At 39.6% G+C, this 21,252-nt stretch overlaps 2 protein-coding genes across 2 annotated transcripts; one reads left to right on the forward strand and one right to left on the reverse strand.

The window, feature by feature from the left end:
• The first annotated feature begins 7,417 nt into the window (after window positions 1-7,417).
• Window positions 7,418-12,875, forward strand: LOC114563126 (signal-transducing adaptor protein 1). The gene is made up of 10 exons (XM_028589929.1): window positions 7,418-7,798; window positions 7,975-8,046; window positions 8,357-8,473; window positions 8,619-8,675; window positions 9,977-10,179; window positions 10,420-10,551; window positions 11,550-11,619; window positions 11,694-11,796; window positions 11,968-12,150; window positions 12,290-12,875. Exons 1-10 carry the CDS (start codon window positions 7,697-7,699, stop codon window positions 12,445-12,447), a joined length of 1,197 nt encoding a protein of 398 aa, XP_028445730.1. The 5' UTR covers window positions 7,418-7,696; the 3' UTR covers window positions 12,448-12,875.
• A 612-nt stretch (window positions 12,876-13,487) lies between these two features.
• On the reverse strand, window positions 13,488-21,205 carry ankrd13d (ankyrin repeat domain 13 family, member D). The gene is made up of 16 exons (XM_028589928.1): window positions 20,325-21,205; window positions 20,081-20,216; window positions 19,861-19,985; window positions 19,511-19,556; window positions 18,682-18,825; window positions 18,340-18,529; window positions 18,074-18,140; window positions 17,807-17,888; window positions 17,416-17,477; window positions 17,180-17,310; window positions 16,910-17,067; window positions 16,379-16,492; window positions 15,887-16,059; window positions 15,693-15,772; window positions 14,741-14,974; window positions 13,488-14,019 (listed from the first exon to the last, which is right to left on the reverse strand). Exons 1-16 carry the CDS (start codon window positions 20,406-20,408, stop codon window positions 13,956-13,958), a joined length of 1,890 nt encoding a protein of 629 aa, XP_028445729.1. The 5' UTR covers window positions 20,409-21,205; the 3' UTR covers window positions 13,488-13,955.
• Window positions 21,206-21,252: the final 47 nt, after the last annotated feature.

Consider the following 21,252-nt stretch of genomic DNA (forward strand, 5'->3'; position numbering starts at 1 on the left):
AGAGAGAAACATAAATCACAATTACAAACATGTTTAAATAAAACTAATAAATGACATACCTCACCTGTCATGTTTTATTTACATAATTTGGAGTCAAAGAACATGCTGTTGTTTCAGAGGCTTATGAGCTTAATCATTTCAACATATTATCCCCCATCCCTGTCACCCCTGTGGCCATTTTCTCCTCTGTCAGTGGTTGAGGGGTAGCATCATTAGGGGCCCTGTGATGGAGAACAGTGACTATTTTCTCTCCTAAGTGTGCATCTCCCTGGCCTCCCAACCAACATGAGAGATTAAAGGAAGAGACACAAGATGCCAGAGGGACCGGTGGGGTCAAAGAACACCGCTGAGAAAGAAATCTGTTGCCAGCAGTGGGCATCAGTCTATAGGAGGCATGTAGAGAACAGATGCACGTGGCAAATGTTTTCCTGTGTATATCTACGTACAATGGGGATGTTTTGTTATAGATGTTCAAACATCTGCAGCATATGTGTGCATATTAGTAATTCAAAGGTATCAACACTTTAGACCCAAAAATCACAAGGTTTTCTCAACATACAACAACCTAAATTGAACAGAGCCATCAATAATATGATTATTTCCACCCTTTCTTTCAGAACGTCACTGGTAAACAACTCTAGAAGAGGCTTGCATCAGTAGGGGGCAGTATTGTGTAGTTGTCAGTGCTTTGCTTGGTTATAAGCAACAGTATCAGCAAGTTTGCACAGAGCTGTCACTTTTAAGCTGCAACTTGTTAAGAAAAGACCCTCTGATTCACTTTTACAAATAAAACTGAAGTGGCTGCTCAACCTCCAGCAGACTGCCAGTAATGAGCTGTTTTTAGGCATTATTTTTGTGCAGCCAATTCTCCAGTGGACGTCATGAGACAAACCGTGGTTGCTAGGAGAAGAGTTACATAAGTGCAAAGCCATGCAACCCAAAAGGGAGCTCTTATTTTTGGTCTAGATGTAGTGCCGGAGAAACATAAAACCTTTCAAACCTGACAACGCCACCTCCTATTGAGGGTTAGGAGGAACCCTTTGAACCCTTACTATATTAATTAGTATGTTGTGTGACCAACTCTGGTTTTCCCCTAACAGGGACAATTTACAGGAGGCAAATATACAAAAATAAGTTTAGTTTATTACAAAGAGTTTAAAAGATTTCCAATTAAAATGGCAATTTGACAGAATAATAAAACAATAAATTAGATGGCAGATACATGTGGTCTTACTCTCCTCAAAGTAGGAAGGTCGGGTTGGCACGCACACACCACTCCGGGAGACGACTGCGGGAGACAGTCTGGTTTCCCACATAGACAACAAAACCATGAGGGACCGGACCAAAGACCTCAGATTCTGTGAACCAGGCCTGCCTGTACTTAAAGGGATACTTCACCGATTTAGCATTAAGCTTTGTATCAGTAGAAACACTGTACTATTTTTGAATGACCATGCTTCCCTCCTTCATGTCCCTCTGAGATGAGAGATCTCTGTATTTTGGGTCTGGAAAAACTTTACGGAGCATATAATGTGTGTGCACTAAATGTAGCCTGTTTCGTATGTCGTTTTTATATAATGTCGTTTTTATATATTTTAATTGTGTAACCACTTGAGCCACGGTGAAAACGTTTCGTGTATATGGTTGAAATGATAATAAAACACACTTGAGTTGAGTTGACTGTCTCACTGTCTGTCTGTAAACGGTAGGCGTGGTTTGGGAGTAGACTCTAAAGCAGCGAAGCAAGTGCATTCTGGGATTTGGTGTCTTTCATCCACATGAGCCAAAAACACATGTTCTGGCTTTTCTCGGCCTAGGAGCCACCAATTTCTAAAAATAATTCACATTTCTACTACATAAGTGATCCAATTTAAAGTGAAACATCCCTTTAAATAACTGTGCTGTGCAAAGGCAGGAAAAAGTAGTTAACATTTTTTTAATAATTAGCCAGTGTATTCTTTTTATTTTATTTTACGTTGCTACAGAAGATGTTTAATTCTTCCTTTAAGGGTGAAAATGAAGATAATAACATTGAAGGCCACAATACAAAAGATGAGGGATGCAGATGGCCCGGCTTTCAGCATAATTTTGACTACCGAGAAAATATTCTTTTCGTGCTTAGTCATTTCTCCACACAGCTGCTCGTTGCAGAACACCATTACAGGATGAGGACACATTTAAATTGCCAACAGTTTACTTGAAATTAAAATTGGCAGGTTAACAGGTTGATATGTTGGTTAACATACATTAAAATCTTTGGACACAAATAAAATAAAGTTGTAAAAACCATTGTGTGTCATCACTGTTTTACCTTCTTAAAAATGTATAAATTTTTTTGAAATACCTTATGACAAACATTACAAGAGAAAAAAGACATACTGTATGCATTTATCTTTAATACTTATTTGTAGATTTGAAGTGTTTTATTCCTGCTTGAAGGTCAGTAAATGTTCATTGTGGAATCTAACAAATGCATTATGTGGAGCACAGTTTGCACCAGTTGGGAGGCACAGCTCTACCTCTGCCACCTCCGGTTGTTTCACTGTCATGCCCTGTTGACACAGTGAATAAACGTGCTTAGTCGCTACTGGACGGTCCACAGCAGGAACAATGTGCAGCTGCTGTCCAGCCTGCTCTTTGTCCACAGTGTCCATCACTCAGCAGCTGTGATGAGACTACCACTGTCTGGCTCACTTCATTAGCATCTGTAGGACATGTAAGCAGGCAGCAGAGATTTATTTGCACAGGTAAGATGAAGTAAAAGGTCATCTACTGCTGATGCTATTGTTTCTATTAGTAGCTACTGCTGATGGACAGTGTTGCAACTAATAGACTATACACCTGATGCGAAACTACTGATTATATGACGGACAAACATACTAAACATTTAAATTAGCCTTTCAGAGATTCTTTTTTAGTTTTACATTTTTACTTGTCTGTTTAATCATAATTATTATTAACAATAATGAAAAAGGCCTGTACCAAAATTCTCAACTTCCTGAGAGAAGACAAAAAGACTCTCTCTCTTTCTCTGTTTTTAAGGATTCTTTGGTCCAAAGCTTTGTGGTTGTTAGGATGTCTGTTGATCTGGATTGTTTGAGAGAGAGAGAGAGAGAGAGAGAGAGAGAGAGAGAGAGAGAGAGAGAGAGAGTGTAAATAGATAAGTCCACACGTGAAATCTCTCACTTCATCAATAGGTTTTAAATGAACACTTTTTTGAAAGAATTAACACATTATTTCTCTTCCAAATGAAGGTTCAATTTCAAAGCAGGAAAACACTGTAGCTGGAGTGTCTCCATTAAGTACTAGCCATGTGCCCATGATTGTTGCTGAGTCAGTTTTCTCACTTTATGACTACTACTTGGGCAGTTTAAGCATTTTACATAATTGTCCCTTGTGACCACAGTTGCCTCTAGTCAGCAAAAGACACTATGTAAGATCATGTAATATGAAGTAGTGAATTATTCAGGTGTTTTAAATTTGGCATAAAATATAAAAAAAATGTATGTATGAATGTTTATAGTGAGAGTTTGCAATAATAATAAAACAATGCACATACTCAATGTTTCTATTTGTTCTATTAAATTATTTGTTTATTTCATTTATTTACCAAATCACACCCAAAATACAATATATACAAATTGAACCTTTTTATGACACAACTTCTTATCAAATGTAGTATAGACGTGGCTTTGTCAATGCATGTAGTAATTTAATGTGCTGATAAGTTTATGTATGATTGCATAAATATATGATAACATCAATAAATAATAGTTTTTCCAATTGTTTACACACCAAAATTGGAACTTGAAACGTAATAACTGAAACTCATGTACCAAATCCCAAAACCAAGTCTGCAAAATTGCAAGCACAATTCCTACATTACACTCAGTGTCCAATTCTGTATCACACTTTTTGCAAGACACTTCACACAGCTGTCTACATCAGGCACAACATTGAAAATTAAAATCTCTGTAGTCCCTTCGGAAAGCAACACCAATCACAAAGCCAAGTGCTATACACCAATCTATACACTCCTCACAGGTGTAAACACTAGTTGCTGAATTGTGCACAGTCAGAGCTATAGCACTATAAGGCCACAGATGAGCATGTGGTGAAGTTAATGTGGGGGCTTACGGTGGCTGGATCTGTCAATCCAGAAGATTCTTTCCCCGCTGTTTAGCCAGGGAGAACATCACTTTTGATGTAGATGAGGTGCTGTGGCCAGACCAAAATAGGAGGCCGGACATTTTGCATGTGTTTTTGTCTTTTTGTGTTTAGAGTTGTGAAATAATTAGTCACTTTCATTTGTAATTTTTGTACAGTAAACCCTTTATCTTACGGCATGTTTTCATGGTTTTCTCCTCTTGGATATGGAAAGTGTTGAAAAATACTGCATTTTGGAAATAAATGGCAATGTTTTTGTTACATAACTCTGACAATCTTTTACAACCGGCTACAGTGTAACACTGAGGATGCAAAAGGAATAAACCTACTGATGGAATATTCATAGTAGGGTTTTGTGTTGAGCACATCGGTGTGCTGTTGGTTGGTAGACAGATCTATTCATATGACGTGTGTGTAATTTTAATGCAAAAAAAAACATTTTGGAAAAAGATGTAACCGTTTTGACTACAGTGTTTGCTTTTGCTAGGGACTTGTACAATTTACCATTTTGTGTTTGTGGTTTTTTGTTTACAGTTTTGGGAAAATGAGCAAAGGATTCAGCAAACGTGTGAAACCAATTTAAAAAACTATAACAGAAATGAAACAAGCAGGAGTTTATTAGAAAAGGTAGCAATATGAATCTAATGTTGTGCTCTTTTTCTGTCCTCTCACAGTATACTGACACTGACTGAAACATAGTTTATTTTTAGACCTATAACCAGAGATGTATAAAGTACTAGAGACCCATACTTGAGTAAAAGTACAAGTGCTCTATCAAAAAAGTGACTTAAGTAGAAGTACTAAAGTATTCAACATTTTTTGTACTTAAGTATTGAAAGTAGTTTATTTTAAAATGTACTACTCAAGTAGTGAAAGTAAAAGTACAAGTATTGTGTTATTTAGTTATTAAAAAAACAGTCAAAAGTTTGAATATCATATTGTTTATATTATGTCAAATGTTTAGCCAAGGCTGTAGCCAAGGGAATTAACAAATATTAAATATATTACATTAAAAATAACAAATATTAACAAATACTGAAATAAAATGTACAATTATCACACTGTGCAAGTAAAATGAACATCCTCTCCAGCACAGTAACGATTAAAGCCCCAAAAAACGTATCACACACGAGCTAGTAACATGTGTGATGAACAGGAAAGTTAGCAAGCTAGCAACATACAGATTAACTAGCAGCTTCACATCACAGGGTCAAACAGTTAACACTCAGGACTCACTGCAGACTGAAACAACTCAGGAATAGCTTCATCTGCTGCTACAATAGCTAACTAGAAAGAGTACAAAGTTACATCGTCTCTGACTTCTGAACAGGCAATTAGCGTACGTAACTAACGTACACACACTGTAACCTGCACAGTCTCCGTAGCGTGATGAATTCACAACAGTAACGAGTAACGATGCAGCACATAAAAAATGTATTGGAGTAAAAGTATTAAACTCATAGAAAATATGTACTCAAGTAAAAGTGGAAGTAGGAGAAAAAAATAATAGGCCTACTCCAGTAGAGTACAGATACAGCGTAGTAGTTCTACTTCGTTACTATACAGCTCTGCCTATAACATAATTATGTCTACTTTGATATTATAATGGATTTCATCTACAATTATCTAGCTACTGGATTGTGTGTGTGTGTGTGTGTGTGTGTGTGTGTGTGTGTGTGTGTGTGTGTGTGTGTGTGTGTGTGTGTGTGTGTGTGTGTGACGTGCTATTGCTTATTCTTTTTTTTTTTTTTTTTTATATTTTATTTTCAAATTTTTCAAGTTATATGTAAGTGAAGCACAGCGACAGAAAAGAAAACACAAAAAAAAACAACAAAATGAAAAAATAAAATAAAAAAAAACAGAGCTGCCAGATAAATTTAAAAGCGTGTCTTAAATGAATGTATTATTGCCGTTACCTACAAGGCCAAGTGTTAGAAAAATACAAGTTGCAATACAGTCAAGGCACATCTCTACAGAAAAGGGTTATATGTCTTTAAGATAGTTAATGAATGGTCCCCAAATGCTTAGAAAGCGGTTTGGTGTTTTAGAGTTGTGGAAGCGTATCCTTTCCATCTGGATAATTTCAGTCATTTTGTTGAGCCATTTTCGAAAGCAAGGGGAGGTGGGGGACTTCCAGTCCAGGAGAATCATTTTCTTTGCAGCAACCATGCCAAGCATTAGTGATTGTTGTATCTCAGGCGAGAACCTGAGAGCATTCTCCGAGCACCCAAAGAGCGCCAGCTCTGGATCAGGGGCAATGTCCAAGTTATAAACCAGACTAAGCCACTGAAATACATCACTCCAGAACTTATGCAGTTGAGGACATAACCAAAAAAGATGTGATAACGAGCCCTCTGCACCTCGGTCACACAGTGGAGAAAGTGATGGATAAATCCTATGCAGCTTTTGCTTAGAGTAATGCAACCGATGAACAACTTTGTATTGAATCAATTTATATCTAACATTGACAGAGCATGTGTGAATTCTGGTCAAAGCTTCATTCCAGGTATCGTCAGACACCTCAAGCTCCAGCTCGTTAGACCAGGCTTCTCTGAGATGGTGAGTGGATGCGGAGGTGGAGAACAGGGATACAAAGCGAGATATTAGGTGCCTGGAGTCAGGAGGAAGCAGCATGAGATCATAGAATGGGCAACTTGTTGGCATGGTGTCAAAGTTTTGAAATACGCCTTTAACATAGTGCCTGATTTGAAGATATCGAAAGTGATGAGAATTTGGTAAATTAAATTTTGTTGTCAGTTGACCAAATGAAGCAAAATGTTTGTCTACATATAGGTCTCCGAGGGCAACAAGTCCCCTCTCCGCTCTCCCTCCAGTCTACAAACACCCCATCCGCCCAGGATGGTAAGAATGAATGGTTGTGGCATATAGGAGTGTGTGCAGAAGTGTTCGGCAGCTTGAGAGTGCTCCTTATCTGATTCAAGATCCTGAGGGAGTTTCTCAGAACAAAGTTGTTACCAATAAGTTTACAAGGAGACTCTGTCTTAGAAAAAAGTAAGGTGCAAAGGGAAGAGCCTTGTACCGCTGCGGCTTCAATGTTTACCCACAGGGGAGAGCTGTTAGGGGCCTCACCGGGCTGACCCTGCCGCCAGTACATCAAGGTGCTATTGCTTATTCTGAGAGTGCGGTGTAAAGCTATCTATCTTAGCTCCGCCTACTGTAGGTTCGAAGTCCGCGGATTTTTATTCGGGATATTAAACCAACTAGCCTACTTCCTTCTTTGTAAATCACTGCAGCGTTTCCTCATTCTCAGAGTCAAGGCAGCACTTTGACTGAAGTCAAAGGGGGGTAAAGCTTATCAGTGTAGGTTTATAGACCAATATTCATCTCAGACTAAAGACTCATCGTGAATCCATCACTGCTTTGAGACCTGCTCAAGGAAATAACAAGGAACAAAACTTTCTCAGGACCAGACTGAAGTGTTTATTCAACGCTAATGAAAGACAGAAGTGAAGTGGGCCAAAGCTGAACCAAACCAAGGTCAGAAGAAGCACAGACATTTAGCAGGACGATGTCTGTGCCAGCCAGAGTTGTCCACAAGAGGAGGACGACTATCACAGATCTGCCTCTCTACTACTCTGGACAACTGCTGAAGAAACTCACCAAAGAGAAGGTTAGGATGAAGATGGAAAAAGCCATGCAGTCAAATGTGTATACAAGAAAATAAGAGAGGACTAATGGGTAATAAATGGTGATGTTTAATATGAGGTTTTACGACTGCATTAAATTCTGTTTAATTTGTGAATGTGTCAAGAGCAGATGTCCAAATTGACAACTTTTGATTTTCAGGATTTTAAGAAATACTACGGAGAGCTCCGTGGAGCCACACTCTTTCTGTACAAAGATGACACACAGGATACAGTAAGCAAACATGTAACAGCAGCATTGTGATTTACAAAATAACAAATGAATACATGTTTCATTAAAGGTGAATTTAACATTTTTTTCCCAAAGAATAGATGTACAGTGTTAGGCTAAGTCTTGTAAACAACGAAAACACTGTTGAAGGGCTATAAGAACATAGGTAACACAGAAGCCATGGTATACTGAAGAACAGAAACACAGTTCTGTTTTTATTTTAACCATTTCATAAGTCACTCCCGTTTTAGATCAATTAATACACGTTTTGTAGATCAAGCAAGTGTTAATTTGTGTTCGCTTACTCTGTCAGTACACAGAGAAGCTGGACCTGGAGAAGCTGAAGTCCATGGAGTTAGAGTCTCCGTATCAGAAGAAAGAACCAACTATTTTCACTCTCACCCTGGACACAGAAGAGGTGCAGCTAAAGGTGTGATTTTTCTCCCGTCAGCGCAATAAAAAAACAAACAAAAAAAAAACCAGAACGGAACGGAATTTATAAAAACTTTCAATTTACAAAGAAATATTATATGCCACATAACCAAAATAACTGCTGTTATGTTATTACTGTACAGATGGACAACTCTGACACAGGAGAGGAGTGGAGGGGTTACATCCTAACTGTGGTCAATGTAAGAAAACACAAACCTATAAACTTAAAGACACACTCTGATTGGTTGATGTGGGAGTGCGTGTTGCTGCTGATAAGGAATATTGCTGAGTCCTCGTACAAATAGCAAAAACAAACCCTTAAAGTCTGAGTTCAAATCTGCATTAACCTGCATGAGTATTTAACTGTACATCACTATGTAGGTCAACTTCACAACGTATCATGGTTTATTTTCTTTTAGTCTTTTTGAAAATAATTATTTTCTGTGTGTGATACTTTACATTGTTGACCCACAAAGTCAAACTTAACAAACAACAGGGAACAATTTCCTGGTTAATAATTAGACAATGATTTGGCTCATGATGCTTGGAGGGAATAACTCAAAGTAAAGCTGATAACGACAGTAAGGTTACGAACAACTAAGCAACGATATCTGGAAACTGAAAATAAAGATCCAGATAATCTAGTAGAGTAAAGAACATACAGTATGTGACAAAAAGACAGTCAGTAAATGTGTAGGGGTGGGTGTGTGCAGCTGTTTTCGGTCTGTATCTTTTTTGTTTTCTTGCAACATTGCTGAGTAAACACAGGTCACAGACAGGGGTGCCAGAAATAGGGTGTTCATGGGGCCACTGTCCCCAAACTGACGTTATTATAAATTATTATCATATTGTTTATTTATTATCATATTGACATTATCATACTATATAATTACAAATCTTCAGTATAGACCAATTCGTAGCTTAATCCCTGTGAGTAAAGGGAGCCAACGTGTTTAGGTTTTATGCAAATGACTGTTCCTTAATTGGACTTTCGGCACATGCAGGCAAATAGCCAGCCAACCAGGCAGTCAACACGCACGTTTTAAAAGTTTACATAAATTGGTACTTGTTCAAGTGAAGTCGCTGGTCTATCTACCGCCACACACACACACACACACACACACACACACACACACACACACACACACACACACACACACACACACACACACACTCTGTTGTTATTATTGTTATTATTGACTGGTACTGAGAGTGTTAAGGCACATTGTATTTCATTGTTGTGGTACTTCGTACTAATATGCATATGACAATAAACTTGAACTGAACTGAACACACACACACACACACACACACACACACAACCTTTGAAATGAATCTGGCACCATGTTCATGGAAGAGTTGATACATTTGATTTATCAGAGTAAGTCAGAGAAGAAATTACAACCAAATACCAGGATTTATGTTCTAACCTGTTACAAATTGCGTAAATAAATAATGATGTCAGTAATAACAGTGTTGACAAGCTCTGTTTCCCCTGCAGAAAAAAATTCCCAGAAAGTTGCAGCTGCTGCCTGGCCAGATGTTACTGCTGCAGGAGGCTCTGGATCAGGAGAGGAAAAGAATGCCCCCCAGAGCACGTCCACCGCTCCCACCCCGACCATCCTTCCTCCCCTCACCCTCAGCCTCACCCATCCCTCCACTGCCCAAAGACAAGCCTGGCCACAGTGCCCCTGACATTCCTGCGTAAGTTAGACAGTCTGTTTCCAGAAACAAAGGCTGTAACACAGCATGAAAAATACAACTACAAGTGGTTATTAGACTGGGTTTTTGAGGACTTTTGACATCACTGAAAGTTTATCCCTTGCTGTTATCATAAACTGATAAACATGTTCTCATCCCTTGCCCTCTGAAAAATACACCTGTACCTGTATTACCTTCACTGGCAATGAGGAAGTGTTTTTTTCTTTTCTTTGATTCCTGCAGATGTTTCTATAGTGTGACTCGGCAGGAGGCTGAGCAAATGTTGGAGGCAAACCCGGAGTATGGAGGCATCATCCTCCGCCCTTCCACTCTGGCCAACAACTACGCCTTGACTCTTAGACAACTGACGCCCAGGTCTGTCTGAAATGTACCACTGACTACAGAATAATGCAGGAATTTAATTTTAGGTTGATCTTTTCAAGTAGCATCAGGTCCATTTTTTGCCTCACAGAAAGCTTTTGCCGTCATTCTTTCATCACATCAATATGAATCTTTGGTTTTATAGTTTTTATTGGTGCTTTATAACTCATTATATTATGCACATGTAAATCATATGACACATACATGTACAGGAAGAGAAGTGTCCACCAGGAAATAATACAAAATAATAACTTTGATTTATATAGCACCTTTTACAAATTAATAATTTGAATAATAATGAATAATTTGTTTTGTTTTGTAAAAAAAGTCAAAATGACAAAGGTTTTTTCTCAACTCAAGAGAGACTGTATAATCAACAGGGTCTTATTATTGTAACAAAGTCCCTCATTAGCATATGGATGATTTGCACGTTAGTGTAATGTAACTATGATATCATAAAATAAGATAAACCTTTATTAATCCCCAGAGTGGAAATTCAGTTGTTACAGCAGCACAGACAGCAATTGTACAGATAATAATATGTATATAAAGAACTAAAATACAGTAAGAATAGAATAACAATAAAAAAAATATAATAATAAATAATATAATAAATCTACACAAGAACATATAGAGACAAAAGTGGAAAAGAATGTAATAGTGCTATGGTGACAGTGACAGTAGTGATATATTAGCAACATAGTAAGTCAACAGTGTACACCAGACTGATGATATGATTAAATAATAACACTTAGTTATATATGATAAATGATGATGGTATGGGATATAAGAGATAATATGAGGTGAAAGATATCCTGACGATCAGTAACCGTGAGTTGCTACAGCTGATAAAGGGATGAACACATGGATAGGCGTTTGTTTTTGTTCATTTTGATTCGTTTACATTTTATATAAAATATACAAAATGTGTGGCTGTTTATGAAAGGCCCAGTCAGCAATTAGCAAATAATCCTCCTCTGCATGTGTTTCAGTGGGCCCGTCATGAAGAACTACAGAGTGGCCTCCACAAACTCAGGGTTTGTCATTGAACTGGACACAGCAGTAAGCCCCACACAGCTCTGTAACATTATCTTCTTCGCCTTCTTGCTTGTCTTCATGAGTCCTGTTCTCTGTAGGTGATGGTCTCCTCCTTGAATGATGTACTTAAATACTTCCTTGAAAAGACAGAGTACCGTCTTCATCCCTACATGCCATCTCAGCCCTACGACACTTGCATCAGTGAGAAGAATTTCATCTCAATTCAATTCAATTCAGTTTTATTTATAGTGTCAAAGCACAACAGGAGTTATCTCAGGGCACTTTACAGTAGGTCCAGACCACATAATAATATACAAAGACCCAATAAGTAATACATAAGTACACAACAATGTTTATGCGTGTGTTCAACAGATCCGTCATCTGCTCCAAAGTGTGTCAGCATCACCTCACCTACACCTAAAACAGTACCTAAAGCACAAGTGGCACCTATGCTGCGTTCACAGAACAAAGATGAGCTTCTGCTGCCTCCAACCAAGGAGGATGGTGAATACGTGATTCCTGATGATCAGTGTCCTGATCACAACCTAAGGCTAGGTGAGAATTAATAAATATTTTATTTTACCATCAGCTCTTATTATCAGAGCTGCTTTAAGTTTGTGTCAAGGTGTACGTATGAGCGAGTAAAGTCGATTGTAACAGTGAGTAACAGTTGTAGTTTTTTTGTCTAAACTAGTTCAGTTAGATGGAGAACTTCGGGATGTTTTAAAGTTTCGGAGGAAAAACTTGTACACTGCATCTGACAAGGAGGAAGTCACCACATATGAGAATCAAACCACAGGAAAATCTCCATCAGGCACCGTACAATGGGCCACGAGGAATGCAGCAGAGTGAGGCATCTAGGCCTACTGTTGTTGCTCAGTAAGTCTGCTCATTTAATGTTCAACTTTAAATGTCAGCTGAGAGATAACATGCTGCCCGGTGGATTTGATAAACTGCTGCAACCTTAAGTATCTTTCGAAATGCACTGGACAAAATTAGAAATGTGGGGGCCGTTAAATTAAAATCAATCTCTTAAAGTGGGGGCCTCAAACTCAAAGTATCTGGATTGTTCTCTCTCTTCTGTTTATTTCTTACTTTAGTGTTAGAATGCTAATTTGCTAATCAGCACTAAACACAAAGTACTGCTAAGGCAGATGGAAATGTCATTACTTTTGCTAATATTTAGTCATAATCCAAAGTATTGTCTGGACAAGAAGAAAAATCAGGGGATCAAAATGATTACAATAAATTCTTTGTGGAACATGAATGTCTGTACCAAATGTCTCAGCAATCCATCCAATAGTTGTTTAGATATTACAATAACAAATATATATTTCAACCTCATGGTGAAAACTAGGGGAAAAGTCAGGATTACCAAATAAGAAAAGACTAATTTGCTGCCCATATTTACCAATAGCCACCATTACCAATTGAATATACATGTTTTTTCACATTGCAACACTATAACATAAACACAGAATATTATTAAGGTATTTTATCATCTTCTTGAAGCCTGACAGATAGCATTTGTGTCGAAATTGTGTCGAGAGATAACCGTTAAAGAGCTCGTTGATAGACAACTTCATCACCCAGATTTGAATAGATACTAATATGATTCCAAATAGGGCGAACGATTATTTTCATATTCATTATCAACAGCTCAAACCGATTGATCAATTACATGTGATATGGATGTTTGGAAGGGTATTTCTGATTTTGCTCAATGATTATTGTTAAAAAGTGTAAAAATGAACATGTCAAACTTGCATGATACAATTATTGTAAAGCTCTGAATGACTGTCCATTTTTTGATATGAAAGAATGATCTAACTGTAAAATACAAAACTACACATGTGAATCAGTGAAGCACTGAAATAAAAAAAACACTCCAGGATGATCATTATTCTTTATTTTTCCACACATAGGAGTAAGCCAACATAAATGTTTCATATGTTATAATCATATTTTTATAAGTTAAGTCCATTAAGATTGTATTTTCTTATTTTTCATCATTATCATGGAAAATGTTATAGGTTTAAAGTTTAAGGATCATTCATCACTCAATAAAGACAAGCAAGACTGTGAAAAATGGTCAATTAAAAAAAGAAAAACAAACACTGTCTCCCTTTTGTCTCTTCCTTCACTGTAGTGTGATTCAGAGTACCTGTTTCCACCTCTTATTCATCCCTCACACTTTTTATATTCTGGTCCTTTACATTCTGTTGTAGCAGCACTCGTGTGAGAAAGACAAATAAAATATCTGTAATAACTTAACATCTCAGGATTCAAAAAAAATAAAAACAGAATAAATTAAGAAGACTTTTCCCCAATGAAGACATGCCTCCATTGTTGTGACAACATTACTTCTCGGTGAGTGACAGCTGCAGGATCCTCTCCAGCTCATCCTCTTCCTCCTTTTGCTTCCTGCCACAAAATTAAAAAATAAAGCTCATCAGTCAGAACAATGACAGACCTGTGACTTTCTATATATATTACTCTTTTCCCAGAAAGACAGATTCCTCACCATAACTGAAGATTCATTACAAATGAAGAACTGCAGACTTTTAATTTCCTGATGGTATTCAGGTAAGTTTGCAGGCTAATTAATGTCTATTCTAAAAATATTACTTGTCCTGTCATTCTTAGGAACTTTAATACAAATTTCTGTATCATTGGTTTTTCATCATAATTCAGTGTTTTCTTCTCCTTGACGCTTGTCCATTGTTTTATTAGCTCTTTGGTTATTTTAACTGCGTACTTTTGTAACACTCCACTGTGTCACAGACGTTGTTGGTCACCCTACTGTGTCAAAAACAGAGTTTGAGATAGAAGAACAGACTGCAACACTTCCTATGTGGGCACATTTGGTTGAAAAATATATATAAAAAGGAGAAATAGAGGGTGAATTTCGAATACATTCCATTACAAAAAAAATCCTTATTCTAATTTCTCATCTCTAATGTGGACTTCCTCTAAATGCTCTGGCACACTCCCACAGTCCAAAGACATGCAGGTCAGTTTGTGAATGACAGTGTCATTCACATATACTAGCCCTGTGATAGACTGGCAAACTGTCCAGGGTGAGAGTGACAGGGTGTACTTTGTCTCAGGTAAGCTAATGCATGGCAGATTCCTCCCGCCTCACCTGTCCATCTCCTCCTGTTCCCGGCACGATATCTCCATGGCGATACGCAGCTGCTCATCGAAGCTCGACGCCACACCGAAGTGTCCCGACAACCGCGGATCGGTCACTGTGCTGTAGGAGAGCGGGGAGTTGGTGGTGGGGCCCGACGGGGAGACAGAGGCAGGCAGGCTGGGGTCGACCGCGTCTTCTCCCTCTCTGCTGGCCAGCGAGATGGACAGAGACTCCTGAATTGCCCTGAGAAAAGAAAGAAATTAAGATATTTAGACTTAAACTGAAGTGTTATTAAACAAAGAAAGATATAACCGGGACGTTCAGTGCTAGGCTTCATTACAGGATGACTGGGACTTGCGGTTCCCAAGAGAAGGTGGAAAGAAAAGGCTAATCACTGAACTCTTTATAGAGAAGTTTAATTAAAATACTGCACAAGCCAGAGGTTTCCCTGAAAAAGAAATAATTACGGATATACATGAGTTAAACCTCATGATGGTTACAGTAATATCTAAAAATTTTCCCATTTAGAACAATTTCTTAAAAGACTTTTACAGAATAGTTTAAAAAAAAAAAAAAAAAAAAAAAAAAACATTCTGGCTGGATGACAGCCTCAAGCTCTGCTAAATCTAGTAGTTGATTTTAGGAGTTGATTTTTCATTTCTTATTTCTGATATTCTCTGTTCATAAAGTACAAAATCTAGCAAAAAAACTTTAAAGAATTTACACAGAAGAATTAATATCTATCAACAGAGATATTGGGTATCAGAAATTTCAAAAAAAGTCTCTGGTTTCTGTGCTTGACATCATCTTCCTCAATTCTTGGATACTATTTTGCTCAATGCCTGAAACACAACTGATATACTCTGTTACCAGTAGAGTTCACTAGAGCAGTCTTCTCCCCAGTTTGAGCTGTGTGAACCTGCCTGTGAAGGAAACAAATAAAGTCTGATGGGCAGCTCACCTCTCCAGCTGAGAGTCTTCCTCGTACAGCGGAGACGGGGGCACCGGGCGGCTGTTGGTCAGAGCCTCCCAAATGGTCACCTATGAACCACACATAGGTGCTCAACAACTGGCTTTAGATGTAAATAAGGGAAGAATCAATTTCCACGTCTGACATGTAACTCTGAGACTAATTAGGAGTGCTTTGACTCTGACCTGGTCACTCTCTGTGCCAGCGTCCAACAGGCTCTGTTGGATGGCGAACTGCAACAGGTTGTCATCCTCGTCCCTCATTGGCTCGCTGCGGCCTGGACCGAGGGTGGTGTAGTCTGCTGGGGGCTCAAACACCGAGGGGTCCACCTCACAGTGTGAGGGAGGGGGAGTCTGACCTGGGTGAAGATGGGTTACAGCATTACTGTACATGCAAGCACAAGGTATACCATTTCAAAAAATGACTCTCAAGCCTGAGCTCTGTTTTGGAAACAAACTACATCTGCCTTACATTTTTAAGGTTTCTCTAAACAAAAAAGGGAATGACAAAACTATATTATAATTAAAATATTCTGCACTTGACAGATAATTTGCTAAATTACTCTTCTACTATGAAAAATGTTTCAGAACAAGCTCATATTTGAATTCTATGTCGTTGAAATATATTGGGTATTACTTAAAGTTATTTTATTACATTCATAAATAGTGTGTATTTACCAGCTTCTTCGGGTCCCTCTGTTGCGTGAACCGTCACAGAGCTGACCGGCTCGTCGCAGCCACACAGGTTACTGAACGTCACTCTGGCATTCAACACATGAAACAGGGGAATCTCTGGAGGACAGACAGTGAGTGTTTGAAAGGGTTAAATGGCTGATTATTCCTATAGCACCAGTGGGCAGTGGGAAGGAAAACACAAAGTAAGAATCATGAATGACGAGGCGTGTGATGTGTAACGTCAATGCGACCGGAGTTTAACGTAAACACAAAGAAAGCGGAAGGTGAGGGACATCCGGCCGAAAATGACGGACATCCGGTGGAACTTCTGGCGGCACCAGAACAATTCCGTAAATTAACCATCGTCAATCCAGACTGTTTCAGCTCCAACATGTCGATATAACACGCTACAGCTGTTATACAGAACTACAGTGGTAGAGAATCAACGTGTTGGCTTGTACCCAAGTTTAATAAACTCAAGACATCCATCTAGCTACAAACAGGAAATGACCCACACTGTGGGAACCCTCATACCTATCTTGACAGGGAAGCCTGGTGGCAGGCGCAGGGTGATGAAGTCACGTAGCTTGGCAAAGTGGGCGTTGGAGATGGCCATGAGGTCGATGATGGGTGTCACCTGCTCGGCCAGAGACAGAGGGTGACTCTCACTCAACCACAGTGTCGCTTTAAACCTGGAGAAGACACCGAGACGGACAGAGTTTTGAGCAAACTGGTCCACAAAGAAAGCTTTAAGTGCTGCTGCTTTTGGTGATGAACATTAGTGTTTCCATGGCTGCATTATACTTCTGGACTTTGCTGGTAAGCTCGACGGGACGTCCGATGTCCCGGCTGTTCAGGTTGAACTCCGGGTTGAAGTACTCCTCAGCTGTGATGGCTGTGGGGTTGTGAGGACTGGCACACTGGGACACGTTACTCTGACAGAAACGCAGAGAGAGAGTTATAAGTGTTCAAAGAAAGCTGCAGGTGGTGTGGGTGGTGTGCATGTGGATGTGATGCACAGGTACTGTGGAGACTCTTACCCCATTGTGAGCTGTATGTTGTTCAGCAATCCCCAGGAAGGACTGCAGAGGAGTCTTTGAGCCTGAGTGGGAATAATGTAGGGAGATCATCATCAATCTGCTCGGCATATTCACTTTATTTTGTGCTCCATGAGGAAGGCAAGGGATACACCTGGAGCAACAACCACATCGTAACACATGGACGGGAACATAACTTTGTACTACAAAGTGATCGATCGATAGTTTATATCTCGTTTTTTTACAACTTATTCTTAAGTTAACTGAGGCTCAGATTTCTTTGCAGTTATTTTCTAGCCCAATAACACTCACTTTGACACAATCTTGCTTTCCCACAACTATACTTATAAGAGCACAACTGTGTGTGTGTGTGTGTGTGTGTGTGTGTGTGTGCCTTTGCTCCTCGACTTATCCTGGTCGGATAGATGCTCTGTCCTTGACCGAGTCACCAGCTCCACATTGGTGGCACTATAAACCTGGAAACAATGACACACAAAAGGAAAACACTCCTGAACACACAAAACTTGTTTTATTTTGTTGTTTTTTTATTAAAATCTTGCTATTGATCAAATAGTATGTGTTACTACTCATACTCAAATTCAACTAAAGTAACTTCCAAATGGTCTAAAGTTCAGACTAGGTTGGCTGAGCGGTCGCTTACCTTGGCTTCATACCCGCTGACCACCTCACTCTTCTCAGAACGCCAGCCCCAGATTCCTGACTTGTTCCTAAACAAGCAAGAGATAAAATAAGGCTCATGGCACAGAGGTAATCAGTATATGTGTATTGTTAACTGTTGGGACGTAATGTATGTATTGTGGACACATTATGAGGGATGGTGAGGCAGATATCTGCACAACACAAACAAATCAAGTGTGATCTTGATGAAATGATTCTAGTCTGTAGCTGTACACATTATGCGCTTACCGTTCGAAGGCAATGTTGCGTGTATTGAGGTGCGTGGAGACGATGGGCGATGTCAGTCTCTGGGCTGTGTTCTCCTGCGACGGCTGCATGGCTGCCAAGAGTGAGGGTGCGTCACGGGGAGACAACACGAGTGGCTCTGTGTACACCACCTGCTTCTCATGGTCCACCTCCATCACCACGGCGCCTTCATCTTCATCAGAGGAGCACACAAAGGACTCATTTAAGCCTCAAGCGGAGTTGTTTCTACATCTTTCAGGGTGGCTCCAAATCATCCACCCATCCATTAACCTCAGCTATTCAGTTATTTGTATGCATGTGATGCTGTTCTAGGAGCACACACACCTCCGCCCTTGAAGATATAGCTGCGTCTTCCTTTCAGCCAGGTCATGTGTTCGAAACCCAAGAGGGTGGTGTCTACACGCAGGCACGAGCCGCTTTTCCACACCCTGTAGACGTCACTGGGACACACCTTCGACACTAAGGGCACTGAGAGGAAGATGGAAGGAGAGGAGAAGCAGTTCAGATACAAAAGGCAAACAGAATGAGGTAACCAAACAGGGAATGGGTAAAGTACAGTGTAAAGAAAAGCTAATTTACATGAGAAGATACAATGTTTTCTGGAAATGTTCTAACTTTAGCTTGTTACATAGCACTGCAACTAATGACACATTTTTTTTTTGTATTTTCATTATAGATTAATTCACTAATCGTATACTTTATAAAGAAACTGTCAAAAGACCATCACAATTTGGAAAACGTGATGTGCTTAAAATTATATATATATATATATATATATATATATATATATATATATATATATATATATATATATATATATATATATATATATATACACACACACATACATACATACATACATACATACATAGGATGACAATAGTACAAACATTTTTAGATGCAAAATGCAATTAACTGTTTACTTGAACATCTTCTGCTGATTAGATAAGGCAATGTAATCAAAACACAAGAAACCACATTACTGAGTAGTCCTGTTAAATACAGTACAGATAAAACTTTAGGAAGGGTATCAGTAATTTGTAATGGGTTACAGTTTGAAATTGACTAAGCGACAGCTGCTGTCAGGGGAGCTGTCCAACTACTGTGGTGCTGAAACTGATCTCTGTAAAAACACATCATGAAACACACTCACCCCAACTGGTGAACTCCCATTTCATCTCCACATAGAAGTCCCGCGCCTGGATGAGACCAAGGTATGTTTGTACATAAACAAAAGGAAGAGCTCCATGTCATGTTACGTTTGTGCATCCTGATTCAGACAAGGTTGAGACTTGCAAACATGTTGGGAACATACAGCGATCATTTAAAAAAAAAGATGCACTGACAGCAGCCTAAACTAAACAAAACCTTTGCATAATTATTTAACAACGCTTTAGGGTGTGGCGTGGTTGATGTGCTGCTCTGTGCAACAGGTAGAGCAGAGTTTAAGACCTGGAGGCTTACATTTTTTTAATCAAATGGCCGACTGTGGAGCAGTTTTACCTGTCTTAGTTTGCTGAGCAGCTCTGGGATGCCCGCCAATCTCTCAGTGGCACGTTTGTAGTCTCTGTACTGAAGCACCAGCTGAACCAGCTCAGGATCACCGGTACTCACTGCCTCCTGCAAGACTGAAACATACATCCACATTTAATACCAGTATGTGCTTCTTTATTCCCTCAGCAGCCTCAGAACATGACACTGGGAGCCAGAACAGAGCACTCACTTGCCCAGCCCTGTGCGTTGTTGTGTGTCGGGTCTGCTGCGTGCCGGAGCAGCACCCGGGTTGACTCCAGGTGGCCCAGACATACAGCCAGCTCCAGCGGGGTGCGCCCTCTCGGATCCAGGCGCTCTACATCCTGCTGCAGAACCAAACACACAAGCAGCATCAGCGCAATGCAGTGCGACATAACAGACCCATCTGGAACATACATCCACCAGCCAGCTGCAAAATAAACCTCCTGATTTACCTCTTTCTTCTGCAGCTCTCGGTCAAGCTCCAAGTACTGATTGTTCCACACAAGAAAATGCAGAGGAAACGCTTCTTGAGCCATGGTTGTCGTCCGCTTGACAGTTAAACAGTAGTAAAGCTTTGTTTGCAATATGACTTCTGCAGCGACACAACAGCAGACTGTAGCAACGAGTTCAGCGCTGAACGGCACAACTGGTTAGCTAGCGTTAGCTAGCTTAGTTAACAGCAGAAAAAGGGTAAACGCTGCAAGTGTTTCACAGGAAAAACATGTCACTAAGCAAATCTATCCAAGTAGCTAACGCTAGGCAGCAAACCAAATAGAATATTGTGCGTGCCTATTTAAATTAGTGGGCTGAGTTAGCCGCGCCAACTCAGCCCACTAATTCGATGTAGTTAACTACAGCTAGCTGAGCTAACGTTGGCTAACTGGCTAATAACAACATTGTTTCCTGCTCCTCTTGGCACCTGTTTTCCATTTTTCACAAAGCAAGGCAACTAATGTAGCGGGCCAGAAATGCACTTCCCAAGTCCGTTCATTTTCTTTCACGATGGATATGATCCGAAGAAAAGAAAATATGGGTGAAATCGCCGGCTGATAAAGTTAGCTAGCTACCCCGCTGTTACTGCAACCACCCCCCTGTTGATATTGCAGCGTTACGGTATCAAAATAAAGCGAGATACGGCCTTTATTCCAGTTTCACATCCAGGTCACTTGAGTTGAGGGCATCCGATATATGATGTAGGTGACAGCTGCTGCCGGTCCCACTCAGTCCTGAACGATCATTAAACCAGACCTCATTTGTCAAGCTGCTGTGCTTCTGTGCAACACGCAGCGTTGTTACAATGAAGTCTATTAACAGCTGCAGCAGCGTTCTTTATTTATTTATTTTTGACATAGTTTTATTTCCAGGTTATGGTGAGCGAAG

Source organism: Perca flavescens, chromosome 10 (genome assembly GCF_004354835.1).
Source record: "Perca flavescens isolate YP-PL-M2 chromosome 10, PFLA_1.0, whole genome shotgun sequence".
NCBI lineage: Eukaryota > Metazoa > Chordata > Actinopteri > Perciformes > Percidae > Perca > Perca flavescens.